We start from the raw sequence: 20,259 nt of genomic DNA, 5'->3' as shown, positions 1-20,259 counted from the left end.
GCTGACTTTTTTTCTACACTCTAACAGTTTCTTTTATTTATCAAGAGCTTGACTGGGCCCACCTGGACCACATAGCTTTAGTATAAGATACAGGTATCTAAAATTCAAGTTAGGATAAGAGAAATACCCCAAATCTAGGAAACAGAAGGGCCTTTCTGACAAAAAGAGGGAAGAAAAAGCAGCATGTATGTCATGGATTCCTCTTGTTATGGGCAGAATTATGCTCCTCCAAAATCCATATATTGAAGTCTCAGCCTCTAGTACTTCAGAATGTAACCTATTTGGAAATAAAGACTTTAAAGAGTTTATTAAGTTAAAATGAGGCCATGAGAGTGGGGCCCTAATCCAATATAACTAGTGTCTTTAAAAGAAAAGGAATATGGCCCTGGCCAGACCAAGTAGCTCAGTTGGTTAGAGTGTCCTCCAGATACACCAGTGTTGCGGGTTCCATCTCTAGTCAGGGCACATACAACAATCAACCAATGAATGGGTAAATACAACAAACTGATGTTTCTCTCTTGAGCACTTGCTCTCTCTCTCTCAAAATCAATTAATAAACAATAAAAAAAAAAAAAAAAGAGGAACAGACTGTAGGAATGTGCATGCACAAAGGGATAACCATGTGATGATCAAGCAGCAAGAAGGTGACATCTGTAAGCCAAGGAGATGGGCACCAGAAGAAACCAACCTGCTGCCACTTCAACCTTGGACTTCCAGATTCCAGAACTGTAAGAACATTAATTTCTGTTGTTTTTAGCGATCCAGTCTTTTGTATAGTATTTTGTATGGCAGCCTTAACAAACTAATACATCCCCCTAGGCTATAAACCTTTAGGGGGAAGGCAAAAAATAAGGTGTTCTCAGATCTTTACAATACCTACATAGGTACTATGATTCCTATTTTACAGATGAGGAAATGGGCCCAAAGTGGTTAAATAACTTGCCCTGAAATCACATAGCTATAAACTGAGCTAAAATTCTAACCTAATTTGCAGCCTTCAAAGTATGAAATAATTTTTAATCTACCATATAATTTTCCAGATACCAAGGGAGTAGCAGCAATAAAGGAAACACCTCTGAAAGACAAATTTCATCTATAGCTTATCTAGACCAGGACCCCCCTTTCCATTACCAGATTCAGAGCCTCCCCATTGACTCCCAGAACAAGCATTCACAACACTCCAACAAAGATGCTATAGCTAGCTGAAAATATGCAATTGATAGATAAAAGATATATATTTATAAGCTAGCTGCATAAAGTACTAGCCAAACAAAAGTAGTTAAGATACCTAGGAAAACACTTCCCAGCTGGTGTGCTTTGCTATATTCTTCTATACCATGATAACAAACAGCCTATGAAAATAGAAATCTGTGATCAAATTAAATGAGACTAGTTTAAACAAAATTAAATAGGCTTCTTTACTTCTTTCTTAAGAGACTTCATAACAACTTCTGATGAAAGTTAAAGAAGAAAGTACCAAAGCAGGACTGTATTTGAACAGCAAAAAGACAAAAATCATGACTTATGACGAAATACACAACTTTAACATAAATAATGAAGACACTGAAATTGTTTAAAATTTTGCTTTCCTTGGTTCAGTCACCAATTCAAATGGAGACTGCAGCCAAGAAATCAAGAGAAGGTGAGATTTGGAGGGGTAGCAATGGAAGAATTAGGAAAGATCATCAAGAGCAAAGGGGTCATTAAAGACCAAGGTTAAGATCACCCACACCCTTATATTCCCAATTACTACATGTGGATGCAAAAGCTGGACAGAGAAGAAGACCAATAGGAAAAAAAATGGATTCACTTGAAATACGATGTTGGAGGAGAGCTTTACAGATACCCCGGATTGCTTGAAAGATGAACAAGTAGAGCAAATTAAGTCTGAAACATCATTGGTGGCAAAAATGACAAAACTAAAGCTGTACTACTCAGGCACATCATAAGAAGGCAGGGTTCCTTGGAAAAGACCATAATGCTGAGAAAAATAGAAGGCAGCAGAAAAAGAGGAAGACCAAATATGAGATGGATTGCCTCCAAAAAAGAAGCCATAAGACATGAGTCTACAGGAGCTGAGCTGAGCTGTTGAGGACAGGACATTGTGGACATCACTCATTCACAGGGTCACCAGGAGTTAGAGCTGACTCAACAGCATGTAACAATAATGAAAACCCAGGAAGAGGATATATCACTTTTATGATTTAACATTTCCCTTCCAAAAAGAAGGTTTTCCTTTTTTCCTCCCAATCACTTGATTAACAAATAAGTCCTAGGACAGTATTCTGTTAAACATCACTTTTAGAAATGCTGCTCTGAAGAGAAAGGGAAAGCCCCAAAATAGAGTCTGTAATAGGTGAATAGAGGGGGTAAAAAATCCAGCAAAGAATATAGTAAAGAAGGTAGGAAGCAAATCTGGAGAATTCAAAATTATAAAAGCAAGAAGGGAGGCAGTTTCCAAAAAGCTAGAGGTAGCCCATCTAGCGTTGCTCAGCAGTTGAGCATCGACCTATGATCCAGGAGATGGAGGTTTGATTCCCATCAGGGCACATGCGGCGTAGGGGTCGTGATCCCGGTAGGGGGCAGCCGATCAATGACTCTCTCATCACTGATGTTTCTCTTTCTCTTTCTCCCTCTCCTGTCCTCTCTCTGAAATCAATAAAGATATATTTTAAAGAAACAAACAACCCCCCTCCCCCAAATAAAAACCTAGAGATAATCAATAGGACCAAACTATGGAGAAATTAAATAGATTGAGAATAAAAATGTTTTTGGAATTTGACTAGGAAGACTATCACTTGTGACTTTCAAGTGAATGGCTTCAGAAAAGGGGAGAAAAGGCTGGCAAGCAGAATAAAACAAGATTAGGATGAGGATGACAAATGAAGTTGATGGAGCATTTATAGACCATCAAGAATTGGAGTTTAGCAGAGAAAGTAAAAAAAAAAAAGGTTCACTGGGAGAAGGGAGTATATAGGAGAATAAAAAAATATTTTAGAACAGGAGACACCTATACATACGTGTTTGAAAGTAAAAGTAAAAACCTAATTAAAACTGATAATTACAGTCCAGTAAATAGAAGAAATGGAATCCAGAGAATAAATGACTAGAAAAGACTTATCTTTCCTTTCAGATTGGAAAGAGGAACTTGAATAGTAATACCTAACCATTCCGAGTCCAAAGATCTCATTTAAATAGTCCAAAATTTCACAGATTTCTGCCTACTCCACCTAAGAGAATTTTTGTCTTTAGAGTTTGGTATGCAGTATGTGTACACATCTGCTGATCTCTTGCCCCTCTCTGAGGATGTCTATGTTGTGATGAAGAGGAGGGGGTTATAGAGAAGCACTTACTTGAGGTTCTCAATCTTCATGAAATAGAACTAAGGTAGAGACTGGTGACAATAAAGAAGTTGGGAGCTCACGGAGATTTTAATTTACAACGACATAAATGGTTTTGATATACAAAATAAAAACTTATAACTATAATAGGAACACACACACACACACAAATCAATGTGAAGATTACCAAAGAAGTGTGCAGAAAGGCATCTACTTATCCCACAAATTTTCACAACTCTGCTATACCACAGAAATTGCATAAGTAACAAATATAGTTCCAATATGCTGGTGAGAACAAAGACTATTTAGTAGCAGGTCTAGTTACAATCCAGATTTAAACTTTTTAAATTTAAATTTTGTATGTCTTTCCATCTGCATAAAACACCAACCATAATAGCTACCTAAGCATACAAAATTTCATTTTTATTTCCTTTCAAAAACAATGAGAATACTGACATGAGATTCTGTTGCTTGGAACGTATTTTTAAAATTCTGCCTTTTTGGTTAATTTCTCTGTTGTTTGGAATGTATTTTTAAATTCTATCTTTTTGGTTAATTTCATTAACAATTCAAATTGAGTACCTAATTTGGGATTAACTATGTCCAAGTCACAAATGTGGCACATATATGGTTTCAGAGCCTACCTCTAATAACATTTTGATCGCAAAAAGGGCAGTCGTATTTGATTCTTTAAAAACTTGTCCTATAGAGATTTATGCCCTATATACATTGTCCTATAGAGATTTATGAAAAGTCATACTGCTTAAAAAGATATGTGATGACTACCATAAGTAGAAGAGTTAGAGGAGGCTCCATTCTTTAAATAAAAAAATTCATATTGATCAGATATAGAATAAGGCTAAGGCAACAATACCCACACTAAATCTGGCAGTCTCCAGGTTTGTGTATCTGTGAACGTAAGGCGGCCACATAGGCCAGATGATTCCTACTGCCAGCTCAGCAACTGCGCTTGGAGAAAAGGCGGCATCCACACACAGGCCACTCTTGAGACCCAGAACTTAACAGCCACTTTCGTCTGGCAGGGACTGGAGAATGTGGCAGTAATTAAACCAGGAAAAGTCCGACAGAAGCAGGATTGTGGGAGGTAAAGGAGAGCCTCCGGGGCTGCAATCCTGGAAGGCATAAGGCAGCCACCAGCGGGCTAACACCCCCACCCCGGAGCTGAAGCGATGGGGGATGAGGAGAGCGGGCTCGTCCTTACCTTGTCATCCTCGCATCTCTTCCCCAGGCCCTCCCTGGCCTGCAGTCGGCTGCTGAGGCGGCCGTAGTCGGCCTCCTTCTGGTCAATCTGCTTCTTGTGCGAGTCCACCACGAGCAGGAGGTCCGAATTGCGCTTCTCCAGGCGCCCGCGGGCCACCTCGGTGCGCTGGACCTGGCCCTGCAGCTCGGCCACCTCCTCCTGAAGCAGGACGTGGCGGGAGGAGATGCTCCAGTAGTTGAAGGCGAGGATCGCGATCACCATCAGCAGCACCACCAACACGAAGGAGGGCAGGCGGCCAGCCCGCCGGTTAGCCCCGAAACCCACCATGGGGACGAACCGGGCTGTGTCTGGGGGCCTCGCAGCCGACACCTGCCGGCAGACGCTCAGGCCTCCGCTGCTGAGTTGCCTGGGGGACGCGGCCCCAGGACCCGCGGAGGGAGTAGGCGGTCCAGCGCGCTCGCCGGCGAGCCGGAGAAGGGGGCGGGGCCGCAAGCCCCTCCCCGCCCCCTCTCCTCAAGTCAGGCCCAGGCGCGTTCTGGAGGCTTCGATCACGAACCTGCACCCGCTGAGAAGAACCAAAGGAACCTAACTGCCCGCACCTCCGGCCTAACACATCAGCATGAGGGGGCGGGGAAAGAAGCCGGAAGGGGGCGGATTAGACTCTGGCCCCGCCCACCGGCTGTGTCAGTCGCCTAGGGGGCCATTTCCTAGTTTCCGCCGACGCCCCCTCTTCTCGCGAGAAAGTAGGCTTCTCCGGCCCTTTGCAGTTTTATCTCGCGAGGGTTGTATCTGTGGAGAGCGTGTTGGTGTTCATTTTGGCGGTTTGGGGTTAGCTCTTGGACTTGAATCGGTGTCTCGTCAGCTTTCACCTGCTCTGGGTGTAGGGAGTGCCAGCCCTGCCCCTCCTGAAAGTGTTTGTCTTTGAAGACTTCTGGGGCTGCGACCGCTATGCAGGGAAAAAAGCTGCGGGCAGAAGGGACGACTAGAAAGGTTTTGCATTTGCTTCAGTAGAAGGAAATTTTCTCGTTTGTGTTAACGATGTGGAGAGAACACAAAACAAAAAGACAGTGAAATAGCGGTGCCCCAAACATTACGGAGAAAAGCGAGAAAAGCTAAGCTTTATGGCTGAAAGGGATGGTGCCACCCTGGTGTCCAAGGTTACTGCTTTCACGAACGGGAAGAACTTAAGAATGTGTGAGCTTCTGTTCTTAAACTGCTGCTTTTGCCTGGAGCTGGGCTTCCAAATAGAAAGTCCAGAAGCTGCCCTCAGTGAATGATAAGTAATGCTGCTACTGACAGCCACATTGTAAATGAGAAATAATAGCTCTCTTACAAAATGCTTTTGCATGCCTGGTCTCATATTGTCCTCTCAACCACACAGTTTTACAGATGAGGAATCCAAGACACAAAAATGTTGCAGGAACTTTCTCAAAGTCCCATGTCTTGTTTGAGACAGAGTTAGCCTTGAATCCAGATCACTGGTCTCTAACATCACTCCTCTTTGCTTTATACCAGGCTAACTGTTGCTATATGTTCAGCGTTAATTACGGTGATGCAAAGAAAGCCCGCACCTCTTTTGTCTTGCCTATTTCCTTTGTCCTTGGATAAAAAATTTAAAAGGTATTGGCTCTATTCCTGTTTAAGGAAAAGATGGAGTTACTTTATTTTTCAAACCTCGGGTTAAAGAACTTCCATGAGCATAAAACCTCAGGAACGCACAAACTTTGATAATTTCATTCAAATCAGAGTGGTATGATTTTGCAGCAGGAACATGTCATCTGTGAGTAATTATTCTATGCTTCCTGTCCATTTCAAAAATGAAGGTACTTGACTAATGGTCCTAGAATAGCCCGGAAGAATTATTGTACCTTCAAAGCGTAATAACTTCCATCTCATAGATACAGAAAAACAAATAATACCAAAATTATTAATATTTAACTCATGTCAAACTTGATCCCTTTGCTCTGGTTTCACATGATCTAAGAAATCCCATCCAGACTCCAATGACAAACCAACTTTGGCAAAGGGAGCAAGGCAGAAATGGGAAATCATTGAATATAATGGGCTTTCCCATCTATCCTTTCTTCAACTTCATACTGACTTTGCTTTGCTTAGCCAGCTGTTGAAAATTATTCTAAAGTGATGTTAACTGCTTAAGATGTAACTCTTTCCAAAAGTGTTTACATTTTTGGCCAGCTCTCCCTCTAGGGAGCATGCAAGCGCCTTTCTGTTTCCCCTCTTCTTCCCACCAGGCGCATTACCCCCACCTTTCTTTCTCCTAAGCTCCAAGGGCCCTTCTAGTACCTCTGTAACTTTCCAGATAAACTTTCTCTTATAATTTGAAAAACAGTGTTTACATTTTTATATAGCATTCTGACATGTGAAAGTATAATATAGAGAACACATTTACAAACATTATTTTCATCAAATGCTTCAAAGAACTATTTGGTACCATTATTCCATTTTGCAGATGCAGAAGTAATTTACACAAAGTCATATGTCTCCTAATTGGCAGGGCTGAATCATGAAAACCAATTCTTTTTCCACTCCTCCCCTCAGGGAACATTTTTTTTTCTGTTTTAATGATTACCTCTTCAAGCTAATCCCCTACTAATGAGCCCAATCCAGATATCATCAAGGCAGTGTATAAGTGCTCTCCTATAAATGGTTCTGGATTGGGCATTAAACAAACTGGAGTAAAAGTCAATTCCTTAAGCCAGTGATAAAGGTTGACGACAACATAAATTATGTTGTTAGTACGTACCCTTCATATGGTGCGATGAGAATAGCATTCTGTGGTCTTCCTCCCCAAAACTCATAACCCTAGTCTAATCATGAGAAACGTCAGACAAATCCCAATTAAGGGCCAATCTACAAAATACTTTAACAATAATTCTACAAGGTCATCATAAACAAGGAAAATCTGAAAAACTTTTACAGCCAAAAGAAGGGTAAGGAGACATAATAAATGTAATGTGGTATCCTAGATAGAATCCTAGAACAGAAAAGGATCATTAGGTAAAAACTAAGGAAACCTGATAAAATGTGAACATAAATCTAATAAAATATGGGCTTTAGTTAATAATAATGTTTCATTATTGGTTAATTGGTTGTCATAAATGTACCATGCTAATATAGGATGTTAATAATGAGGGAGATTCGATGTGGGGTATATGGGAATTCTGTACTATTTTCACAATTTTTCTGTATTTCTAAAACTATTCTAACGTAAAATTATTATTTTTTAAAATATGTTTTTTATTGATTTCAGAGAGAGGAAGGGAGACGGAGAATGGGATAGAAACATCAATGATGAGAATCATTGATCGGCCTGTGCCCTTACCAGGAATGGAACTGTGATCTCCAGGTTCATGGGTCAATGCTCAACCACTGAGCCAAACCAGCCAGGCAAGTAAAATTATTTTTTGAAAGTCAGTTCCTATCTTTTGGGATATCTTTTAGGTTATCAAGTATAGACATAAATATATTCTTAAAACTAAAAGGGTAGTATGGTTATAGAGAAATAATATTTTAAGATTTAATTGAGGAATAAGCATCTATTATAGAGTGGCAAGTATGGTTGAATCATAGGAGTTTTTCTGTTTAGATGGAGGTTTCTTTCTTTTAAAATATGTTTTAATTGATTGTTTTAGAGAGAGATGAAGGGAGAGGGAGAAAAAGGGAGAAACATTGGCTGCCTCCTGCACGCCCCACATTGGGGATCAAGCCCACAACCCAGGCACATTCCCTGACCGGAAACCTTTGGGTGCACGGGGATGACGCTCAACCAACTGAGCCACACCAGCCAGGGCTAGATGGAGTTTTCTTTAAAGGGAGAAATCACGTCATTTATTTCTCTTGTATAAACCTGACCCTTTCTCAAGTTCAAAACACTATTTGGAATGTACTGACTTTAATATATTTTGACTTATAAAAAATTTGATGTGCTGGAGTTGAGCAAAGGAGGGATTATTTTATTAACTTATTTCCCCAAATTAAGGACATTGGGTAAGACTAGGTTAGTGAAGGTGGCAGATCATAGAAGTATAAAATACACAGATGTAAGCAAGTTTTTTCCATTGCAAATGAAAAAAACCCAACCTAAACTGTTTAAGCAAAAAATAAAATATTTAATTTAAAATGTATATATTAGAAGGATACTAGGATGGTTCACAGTACTATTCAGAAGTAGCAGGAACTGGGGTACTGGTAGGGGCCTTGAGGCTTTCAGGTCTAATTCTTTCTGTTTCTGCCCTCTTCTTGGGTTTATTCTGTCCTACTTCAGGTGGTCCTTTTCCTTGTAGACAGGAAATATGGCCCCAGCATTCCCTGGATCTTATCCTGCCAGTTCTATGATCTGAGAAGCAAGGGAGGTCTGTGTTCTAGCTGTCAGTACAAAAATTACCAGGGAAGGATTCAGGTTGTCCAAGCCTAATCATGTGCACACCACTTACAGCCATCACTGTGGCCAAGGAGGTGAAGTATTATGATTGGCAGAGCATAGGACACTCCTTTGTGGCCAGTGGGCAGTCTGATATGAAGAAACAGAGTGTTGGGTAGACCAAAACAAATGTTAGCTACAACTAAGTTTTCTTTGTATTGAGATGCATTACCTCCCTTCAATTAAGAACAGTTAATGAGTGAATAAAGACATGATGTTGCCGGTTAAGTTCCCCAGGAAACAGACTCTGAGATGGAGATTAGTGATAGAAGTTTTTTAGGGAGTGTTCTTGGGATGACCACTGGCAGATGGGAAGAGAAGCGAGGAAAACAGGATGGGCAGAGGGGAAGTTGGGCTGTTACACAGTCTCAGTGAAAGCCTCACCCAATTCTGCATAGAGCTCTGAAGCTGAGATGGTCTTCAGAGTTGTCCTGAGTCAGAGGGGTCCAGGCCTTTCTAACCTACATCAACCAAGTTTTAGATAGCTAGAGGGAAAGGGCTAGTAGGCTGTGTGCTAACTCCAATCAATTAGTAACAGTATCTGGATTGCTGTATTAAAAAATATTAAGAATGTGTCTCTGGATAAGTGAGAAAGAAAGCTATGATCAATTAGTAATTTGGTAACAGGCACAGGAAGAGGTATGATGTTATGTATAGGAGGTGGATGCTATGATGTGCCACCCAGATCCCCTCTCAGGAAGGAAGACTTATTCCCCCAGATGCTGAGAGTGCTGCCAGCAGATAGCCCTCAGTCATCAGCCCCCTTCAGAATTACCTCTTTAGAAGGCTACCTTATGAAGGGAATGCTTGCTCTGAGTGGCAGCCTGCAACCAATACTAGTGAAGAGAACACACATTTGTTAAGTTACTTCCCTATGTCGAACCCATGTCCAAGAGGCAACACACTGTAGGGGTCATGTGAGCTCTGGAGTAAGAATAGGTGAGTTAGAAGTCTCTCTCTACTTCTTATTAATTTTTTAACATCAGACAAAGTGCTTACCTCGGTACTCTAATTTTCTCATTTCCAAAATTGCATATCCATTAGGATTAAGTTTGGCTCCATATAACAGTGGAAAGAATAACTTAAAGATAGGATTTTCTTCTCTCTCCCATAAAAAAGTCCAGAAGCAGGCCATCTAAGACTAACATGGCAGGCTCCTTCCAACTCACCACTCTGTCATCCCCCATCTTCACTTCCAGACATGACATTCTTTTATTTTTTAAAACTTTTAAAAACCCTCACCCAAGGATATGTTTTTATTGATTTTTAGAGAGAGAGGAAGGGAGGAGAGAGAGAGAAACATCGATTGGTTGCTTCCTGTATCCACCCCTACGGGGGATTGAACCCACAACCTGGGTATGTGCCCTGACTGGGAATCGAACCCACGACCTTTCAGTGTATGGGAGGATGCTCTAACCAGCTGAGCCACACCAGCCAGGGCCAGACATGACATTTTTGATACAGGAAGCAGGAAGGAAGAAGGGCACACCCCTCCAATATTTAAGAAGACTTCTTCAAAAGTACATTTCCACTTCTCTTTGATCTAAACTTAGTCACATGATCACCCCCAGAGGCCAAGGAGGCAAGGAAATATAGTCTTACATCAGCAATGTCTTCAGTTGAAAATTACGGTCTCTTAATAAAGGAAAAGATAAGAAGTAGAAGGCAGTAAAAACAAACTGCCACAAGTGGGGATAATAATGTCTACCTCATATGTTTGTTGTGTGAATTAAATGAGTTAATACGTGTACAGTGCTTAGAATAGGCACTGTACATATATTAGCAAATAGCAGTGGTTCTCAATTTGTGGGGAGGGCATGAATGAATCTATATACTCACTAACTTTTGTCTATATATTGAATATATAATTTCTACAAAATCTCACTACTTTTTAAAAATGTCTAAGACACTATTGTGATGGGTAAAATTAAAACTTATTTAAAAATTACTATTAATTTCATCATACCCTTTTTCATTATGTTTTCTTATTTAAGAGACACTAAAAGTATAATTACCATCACATGAGTATATTTTTTGACATTAAAAAAGAAGTTATTAGAGTAAAAAAACTGGCAATCTTAGACCTATATGCCCATATTTTTGGTAGAACTGTAACCCAGCCTCTATCAGCCTCTTCAGACTTATTTTTTCCTTATGTCCGTAGCTCTAAGGATGTCCTGTTTCCCAAGCTATAGTATGTCTCTGATCCTTTGTTTGGATGGTCTATATTGGAATGCCTTCCCCACTTCCTTCTTTCACTACCATTTATTATTATTATTATTATTATTATTATTATTATTATTATTATTTTAAAATATATCTTTATTGATTTCAGACAGAGGAAGGGAGAAGGGAAAAGAGAGAGAGAAACATCAATGATGAGTCACTGATTGGCTGTCTCCTGCACGCCCCCTTTTGGGGATCGAGTCCGCAACCCAGGCATGCGCCCTGACCGGTAATCGAACCTCAATCTAGGTCGATGCTCAATTGCTGAGCTACGCCCATCAGGGCACTACCATTTATTATTAATAACAATAATACAAATTTCTTAGACAACCATACAATTACAATTATATTATTAATATAATAGTTGATTGAGAAAATTGAAAAGGTTATTATGATGTGAGTAATGTTGGTAAATGAAAAATTTTAAAAATTCATTATTATGGCATTGTGTTATTGGAAGCCCACTTTGTTCAGTCCTTTATATCAGGGCATGTACATTAATTATCTGAGTAACTAATTATTCAAATATTCATTGAGTGACTGTGTGTGCCATATATTGTTGTAGGTAGGAGGAGTTGCAGTGCGTAGAGCAGAGACAGGAAAGTTCTCCTGAGGCTTCCAGTCTCTTTCTCCTTTAGCAATGCCCAAGCAGTCAACCTCCTTTAAAACATTCCTGACAGACCCCACCCCCTGCCGCTGCCAGGTAGAACTGATCATTATCTTATTGTGCCTCCTTGATATCCTCTAGATTTCTATCACAGCAATTTATTTTGCTGCAACAGGTCTGCCTTTTACTAGACTTTTAGTAGCTGTTTTTCTGCTGGACCACATTAACAGATTGTGTGCAGTAAACCGTACTTTTGATTTGACCCCATTAGGCTTTCTTCTCCTTCTCCAATGACTGCTCACTTTTTTCTTCCCAGTTTCTTTGGATTTGTCTGAAACACTTTTTGAATACCTCCTAACCATTTTACCCTTATGCTTTTTCTTATATTCTCGAATGATGGAATTTTAGAACAGGAAGGCAATTCAGAGATTGCCTAATTTAAAACTCCCATTTTGAAGTATGAAGATAAAGATGAAAATCCAAAGAAGTACTGTGACTTAATTATTCTATTCTGCTGGTTAAAGGCAGACCTAAGATCAGAATTCACACTTTCTTCAAGAGCCAGCACAAATCCTCCCTCTTGGAGATCTTCCTCAAGGTTCTGCTTAGCTCATCTCTTTCTCTTCTGAAGTAAGCACCTGTCGTCTACAAATTGTATTGTTTTGGCAATAATCATAGAATATAACACTGCCTTACATTGCTACTCAACTCTTTCACATTGGCGTGTCTTGACTGTCCAGTTAGCTGCAAGCTCCAGAAACTACAGATTTTACCACTTTTATTTTCTCTCTTCTTAGCAGGTAGCATAGTAGCTAGTAGATATTAAGAAAGTACATATTAAGTGAACTAACAGACACATGGCAGGGATTCAATAAATATTAAGTGAACTAACAGACACATGGCAGGGATTCAATAAATATTTTTGACTTATAATTCATCACTTCTGACATCTCTCTCCAAAACATAGTGGTTCTTGTTCCTTAATATATTGCTTCTATTTCCTTTGTAATTTTTTAAAAAAACAGACTTAGATTCTTGGCAATAAATGAAAAGATGGTCATACCTCTGCATAGTCTACAATGTAGTTTTTCTGGACTTGGCAGAAAACCCAAGGTTTCTGCCCTATTTTTTGTTTTCTGCACTGCAGTCCATGTAATCTTCTAGCTCTTGGTGGCTTTCCAATTAAATGTGGCCCCATTTAATGTTGAGGTACTTTATGTGGGGGCTGGTTTCAAATGATCATTGTGTAATTTTCCAAAACTTTATTTTATTTATTTTGGTCCCCTGGTGCAGTGTACCTGCTTCTGCTGCTGCTAGCCTGGTATCACAATAAACCCACCTGTGCTGAGGTTCAGGCAGAAAACACAACGAAGAGCAGAGCTAGTTGTGTGTTATGTAGTTCCCTTTAAGCAGATCCTCATTTATCCATTGTTTGAGCTTTAAGTAGAAGCTAAAAGCTTTTTTTCTTTTAACCTACATAGTTTTTCACTAAATCTGTAGTTTCAGCATGTTGTTTGTATTGTTTTCAGCAGTAGAATCCCCTGATCTATATCAGGTAAATAAATTCACTTCACTGCTCCTGTTCAGGTGCTATGTTTTGATTTGCCAGTATCTTGGAGAAGCACATTGCACCCCAAGACAGAACAGAAGTCAACGTTTGCAAAGCACCACATTTTCCACCAGAGTAGCATAGGAACTTTGAAATACTAATATGTTTTGAAATATGTTTGTGAGCACTTCCTTATTAACATTATATTGGTATACACAGTGTTCTTTCTTTTGGCATCTGGGCATTGTTAGTATTATTTTAAATACTTATTAAAAATTATTGGTACTTTAAAGAAAATCTGTTAATTTGCATAGCCAAGTAACTTACTTAAAATGATATATGTGTACATCACACTGTATCACGCTGTGCTATTTCATGCCTTCATGCATTGGTACACTCTGTTTCTCTTCCCTTGATGCACTGCCTTCTCATTCTCTAAGTCCTCTATGATCCTAGTTGAATGTCTGTCCCTGATTAGTTCCTTCTTTGTGTCTCTATTATACCTAACTTACTTGTCTGATATTATACTTATTATACCTGTATTATAGCTATTAATTACATATTTATCATCCTGTTAAATTGTGACATCCTTAAAGATGAGGACTTTGGCCTGGCTGTCCTGGCTGTCCTGGCTCAGAGGTTGAGCATCGACCTATGATTCAGGAGATCGAGGTTTGATTCCCAGTCAGGGCACATGCCCAGTTTGCCTGCTTGATCCCCAGCATGGGGCATGCAGGAGGCAGCTGATCAATGACTCTCTCATCACTGATATTTCTATCCCTCTCCCTGCCACCAAAAGTTTTTAAGAAAGAATGACATGATCAGATTCATGATTTAGAAAGACTTTTCTAGTTAAGTGTGACTGTGCCTACAAGTCCAGTTAGGAGACTGTTGCAATAATTCCTTTGAGAAATTATAAAGCCAGGGAAACAGTTTTTAATCTGGGCAACTGGATCCATTCAGGGACCTTTCACTGAAATAGGGAACCCTGGAGAACTGATCAGAAGTTTCTTTCTATATGAATTTACAGTCCTTTCAGTAACTGTAGAAGATATTCCACCTGTAGAGAGAATTGGCACAGCACTAAATCCTTGAAGATCTTTATCTGACAACCTCAGATCTTTCTACTCTCTTAAATCTACGTAAGAATTGTGTGGAAATGTAATTGTCTTGAGTCTTAAGCCAGGCGGTTAACTTTTATACCTCTGGCGGTTAACTTTTATACCTCTGGCTTTATCATAATGAAATCAATTTTCTTGACTGAATATCATGCCATGCCTTATACCTCCTTTTGCCAACGTGTAAGAGATACATATCCCCCCCTTCCCCCCTCTGGGAAGTTGTTTTGGAGGAAACGTCTGTCGAGACTGTTCTTTACTTCTAGAAAACATTAGAATGGCTGACTGATGCTTTGGAAAATAGATTCCACAGAAAAAGGAAACAAGATTCCTGGTTTAGTCAGCTAGCTTTACTCAAACAATTCTTTTGGTCTAGGAGTGGAATGGCAGGTAGGGCCTGGAAAGTTCGTCATGCCTAGTGCTCCTCACACCCAGACCTGCCTTTTATTCCCCAAGAAGGCCCTGTTTGAGCAAGACTGATGGCCAACTCTCCTGAGCATGCATGGAGCAGGAGACCTCTCTCCATTGCATTTCTTCTTTTTCCTCTCCCACTGGGGGATAATTTTTGAGTGGGAACAAATTAAGTCTAAGAATTTACTACCTTGAAACATTACTGGTTAGAATATATGTCGTAGCTGCGGTATTATCTGACCCATCTTACTTAAATCCACTGAACTATTCCCCAAAACACTATCCAAGAATTAATAAGAATTTATCTCTTGCTTGGAACTTCTTTAAAGATTGTCTATAAATACTAGCTTAGAGTTTTTCTACCTGCAAATTGACTTATGTGTATGCCATAGCTTCAAAAATACCCTATCTCTGGTAATTTATATGGTTTTCTTAATTTTAAACAATATATAATTCTGGGTGAATATTTATAAATGATATTTTGTTTCTATTCCTAAAGGATTTCTCAGGATAAGTTCTTAAAAGTGGAAATATTTGGCAGGGAAAAAAAGAATATTTTTAAGGCCGCTGATCTGCATTGTTGCGTTGCCCTACAAAGATATTTTATTAATTTACATTTGCATCAGAATTGTGTGAGAGGCCTTGCTTCCTTATACATAACCCTTGCCAACCGGGAAACTTTTCATTTGTTTTTATAAATTTTTGTTGTTGTTGTTTTTATAGGCAAAATCTAGATATTGTAGCTTTATTTTATATGTCCATTGGCATTTGAATTCTGCCTTTGTGAACTGTTGAATTTATAAAAACACCATTTCCGTGGGATGCTCATAAAACATGTGAGGGAGGGCTTTGGTCCATGGGGCAAATTATTATGTGAAGTACTTCGTTCTCTGCTTTCCACTTAAAGATTTACAAGTTACATTAATATATTAAAGGCTCTGCAAAGTTCTATAATGAAGAAACCTATTAAATTTTTAAACAGTTTTATTGAGATATAATTTACCATACCATAGTTCACTCATTTAAAGTGTATAATTAATGATTTTTAGTATATTTACAGTTTTGCAACCATCATTACTATAATTCCAGATCATTATCATGATCTCAAAAAGAAACCCATTTGCAGTCACTCCCCTTTATCCCTACTTTCTAGGCCTATATTCTTTCTCTATGGGTTTTCCTATTCTGAACATTTCATATAAATGGATTCATGCAGTATGTAGTCTTTTGTGGCTGTCTTCTTTCATTTAGCGTAACAGGTTTGAGGTTCATCCATGCCTGTAACATGTATCAGTACTTCATTACTTTTTACTGTGGTATAAAATTCCAACATATGGATATACCACAGTTTGTTTATATTATTAATTGGTGAGTATTTCGTTTATTTCCATTTTTGGCCATTATGAATGATGGTTCTATGAACATTCATGTACAACGAAACCTATTAACTTTGCATGTGTTGGATATAGTAGGCTGAGTCTGTGGCCAACATGCCTGTGAATATGTGGACATTACAAACTGTTACTTGGAGAGCTAAGTTGTTACTGGGGAAATATTATATTAGCTTAGGCTTAGATTGTTCTTTTTCTACAAATAATGCATATAAATTCTATCAGAGGAAAGAACATATCAGATTTACTATAATGTTGCAAAAATCTTTGCATGCTTACCACTTCACATTATCTTTAGTAGAGAAGAGAAGAAGCCTACCTTTTAGTATTCCAAATGATAAAGAATAAGCTGTCATTGGATGTCTTCACTGTCAGTCTTGATTGAAGGAGAAGGCAGGTCACCTGGGAGACGGAGTAGTAACTAGGTTGTGTCTTAAGGAAAGGGTGGGGTCAATCTCCAGTCAGTTTGAAATTTTGACAAAATTCTAGGAGCAAGATCACCAGGAGCAGATGGCTGATGAACCAGTACAGATAATATCCACTAAATACTTAATACTATCTGGAATAAAAAATAAGGGGACTATGTTGAAAACCATCTTAATTGATGCCTGCCTCTTAGAGAGCTGACATTTTTCACTTACTGAAACTATTAATTTGGGTCTTGATTTTAAACACCCTGCTTTTTTTTTTTTTTTGCCATAACACTTGCTGACTTCCTTAGAATTATTGTCCCATGGAGTAAACATACCTGGGGGAAGTGCTGCTCTAGTTACCTCTGTTTTTAACTTCATTCCAGGAGCAAATAATTTCTTTTTGGGTCAAATGTTGTAATCTTTTCTTGACAGCAATCATTTGAGATTTATAAAACATCAACTGATGTTATAAAACAGAAACTGATACCTGGTCATTTTCCCATACTTTGTGTCTTAGGACAGTTTAGCTAATTTCTACTATAGACATGGAGTCAAAATGATTTATACTCTTTAAATGAGTAGTCATAGTCTTGAAATTTAAAAACTGATCTAGAGAGGAAACAAGATGACGGTGTAGGTAACAGCTGCACCCACCACCTCCCACAACCACATCAAAATTACAACTAAAATACAGAACCACCATCACTCAGAGCCTCCTGAGACCTGGCTGAACAGAAGCCCTACAACCAGGCACCTGAAGAAGCACCGAGACCGGGAGGAGGGGTGGAGACGCGGGCGGATCCGGGCTGAATCCCGGAGACCCAGCTGCAGGCCCACACCCGGTGCCACGGTTTAAACCCGGGAGGGAATCTTGGTGGTGGGGGTTTCCTGGAGGAGTGAGGGGTACCAGCCCCACAGCAGGTCCCCAGCCCAGGGCTCCAGGGCCGGGAAGAGACGTCCCCACAACTCTGGGCTGTGAAACCAGCAGGGACTGTCCCTGAGGGTTGTGGAGGCTGCGGGAGCCCCAGCAGCTCCTCTTAAAGGGCCCACGCATGGACTCACTCAGACGTGCTCCCTCTGAGCCCCAGCGCCGGACAGCAGCCTGAAAGGAACCTGGGACATTTGGGGAGGAACTAACCTGCCTGAAGTTGGGGTGAGAGGTGGAGGGGTGGCTTTCTCCCAGACAGAAGAGCTGGCAGAGGCCATTGCTCTTTTGGCAAGCCCTCCTCGCCCACAGCCGGTAGGCAGGCGCCATATTTGAATCTCCAGCACTTGACTCACACCTTTGGCGCCGCTCCATGATTCCCAGAGGCCCCTCCCCTCCCCACCTACAGATCATCCAAGCCATTTCCAGGGGCTTTTCTGTGTAAGGGGCCTCTCAAGCCTCATGCTTAGGACTTTCCTAAAATCTCTCAAACAAGCAGCAGCGGGCCCCATATAGCTTGATAAGTGGCCCCAACCCTGGCACTAGCAGCAGCCTGCGTTGGCTCATAGCTTGGCCTCTCCTGGACACCTCCAAGCCCAGCACAAGTAGAGCCAGCTATGGTTTGCTGTGTAGCTCATGCTGAGTGGCCCTGGGCAAGGCACTGGCAGAGGCTGACTTTGCACCTCCCGGGAGGCCCCAGAGATAGTGCACCCAGTGGTCAGACTCGACTACGTGGATTACAACCCTACCACATTCACGAGTGACATACTCAAGGGGTGCACTTGGTGAATGCCAAAGCTCCACTGAAGTAAATCCTGCTCCACAGGGGTGTCTCCAGCACAGCAGCTCTTTGGCTGTAGTTGCAGCTGGTCCTCACAGCTGATTGGCCTGGAGGTAAGTTCCTCCCAGTGACACCAACAGCAACCAAGGCTCAACTAGAACAGGACATTGCACACAGCCCACACAGGGGAGCACTTAGAAGGCCCAGCCCAGGTGACTGGGGAGGCTCAGCCACTGGACCCTACAGGACACCTACTACACAAAGCCACTCTACAAATTCTAGGAAACATAGCAGCTCTACTTAATACATAGAAACAAACGCCAGGAAGCAGCCAAAATGCAGAGGCAAAGAAACATGTCACAAAGGAAAGAACAGAAGAAATCTCTAGAAGAGGAACTAAGCGAAATAGATCCAAGCAAACTAACAGATACAGAGTTCAGAATAATCGTTATAAGGATGTTCAAGGATATTAGTAAGAGAATGATGAAAATAATTGAGAAAATTTATGACAAACTAAAGTACCAATTTGAAATGAAGGCTACACAAACTGAAATGAAGAATAATTTACAGGGAATCAACAGTAGAGTAGAAGACGCTGAGAATCAAATCAGCAATTTGGAACATGAAGAAACAAAAAACACCCAACCAGAAGAGCAAAAAGAAAAAAGAACCCAGAAATAAGAAGATAGCATAAGGAGCCTCTGGGACAACTTCAAGAGGCCCAACATTCGTATTATTGGGGTGCCAGAAGGGGAAGAAAGAGACCAAGAAATTGAAAACCTATTTGAAAAAATAATTACAGAAAACTTCCCCTACCTGGGGAAAGAAAAAGACTTACAAGTCCAGGAAGCACAGAGGGTCCCAAACAAGAGGAACCCAAAGAGGCCCACAGCAAGACACATCATCATTAAAATGCCAAAGGTTAAAGACAAAGAGAGAATCTTAAAAGCAGCAAGAGAAAAGCAATTAGTTACCTACAAGGGAGCACCCATACTACTGTCAGCTGATTTCTCAACAGAAACTTTGCAGGCCAGAAGGGCGTGGCAAGAAATATTCAAAGTGATGAAAAACATGGAACTACAACCAAGATTACTTTACCCAGCAAAGCTATCATTTAGAATTGAAGGCCAGATAAAGAGCTTCTCAAGACAAGGAAAAGCTAAAGGAGTTCATCACCACCAGACCAGGACTACAGGAAATGTTGAAGGGTCTTCTTTAACAAGAAGCTAATGAACAAAAGAATATGATGAACTAAATAGATTTAGAGACATTGACACATATAACAGACGATCATATTTCAGAGGGAAGACGGAAGGGGGGTGGAGGGTGGGAAGAGATTAACCAAAGAAGTTATATGCATATATACATAACCCATGGACACAGACAATGGCAGGGTGAAGGCCTGGGGAGGGGGTGGGAACGAGGTGGAGGGGGTCAATTGAGGGAGAAAAATGGGACACCGGTAATACTTTCAACAATAAAGATAAATTTAAAAATAAATAAATAAAAATTAAAACTTATCTAATAGATGGATCTTACATGGAAATGTGGATAGACTGAACTGAGTGTACATGGTGACCAAAGTAAAGCTCCAAACTCCAGAGGTTGGATTACTTTAAACCATGTTTTCTAATAGAGTAGAACAGTAACAGGAATTCTAAAAACAGGTCATATAAAACTATCAAATGTTGATTACAATGAATATTCTTTACAGTAACTGATTTACCTTTCTAATTATGTTTTATTTATGATATTGCTAAAATTTCTAATAAGCCAATAGTTCTCAGCCTTTTTTGTTTTATGACACACAGGATTATAATCACCAATGTGACAT

At 40.2% G+C, this 20,259-nt stretch overlaps 1 protein-coding gene across 4 annotated transcripts in view; it reads right to left on the bottom strand.

Annotated features, from left to right (window-relative positions):
• Positions 1 to 5,192, bottom strand: part of GOLM2 (golgi membrane protein 2) — an 82,149-nt gene extending 76,957 nt beyond the window's left edge. For all 4 annotated transcript variants that reach the window (XM_081123564.1, XM_081123562.1, XM_081123565.1 and 1 more), the window contains exon 1: positions 4,564 to 5,192. In XM_081123564.1, coding sequence (XP_080979690.1) covers positions 4,564 to 4,890 — 327 coding nt within the window. In that variant the 5' untranslated portion in view covers positions 4,891 to 5,192. The remainder of the gene's footprint in view (positions 1 to 4,563) is intronic.
• Positions 5,193 to 20,259: the final 15,067 nt, after the last annotated feature.

The sequence above is a fragment of the Miniopterus schreibersii genome (genome assembly GCF_964146895.1).
Source record: "Miniopterus schreibersii genome assembly, chromosome: 1".
NCBI lineage: Eukaryota > Metazoa > Chordata > Mammalia > Chiroptera > Miniopteridae > Miniopterus > Miniopterus schreibersii.
This window is presented reverse-complemented; position numbering and strand designations above follow the sequence as displayed.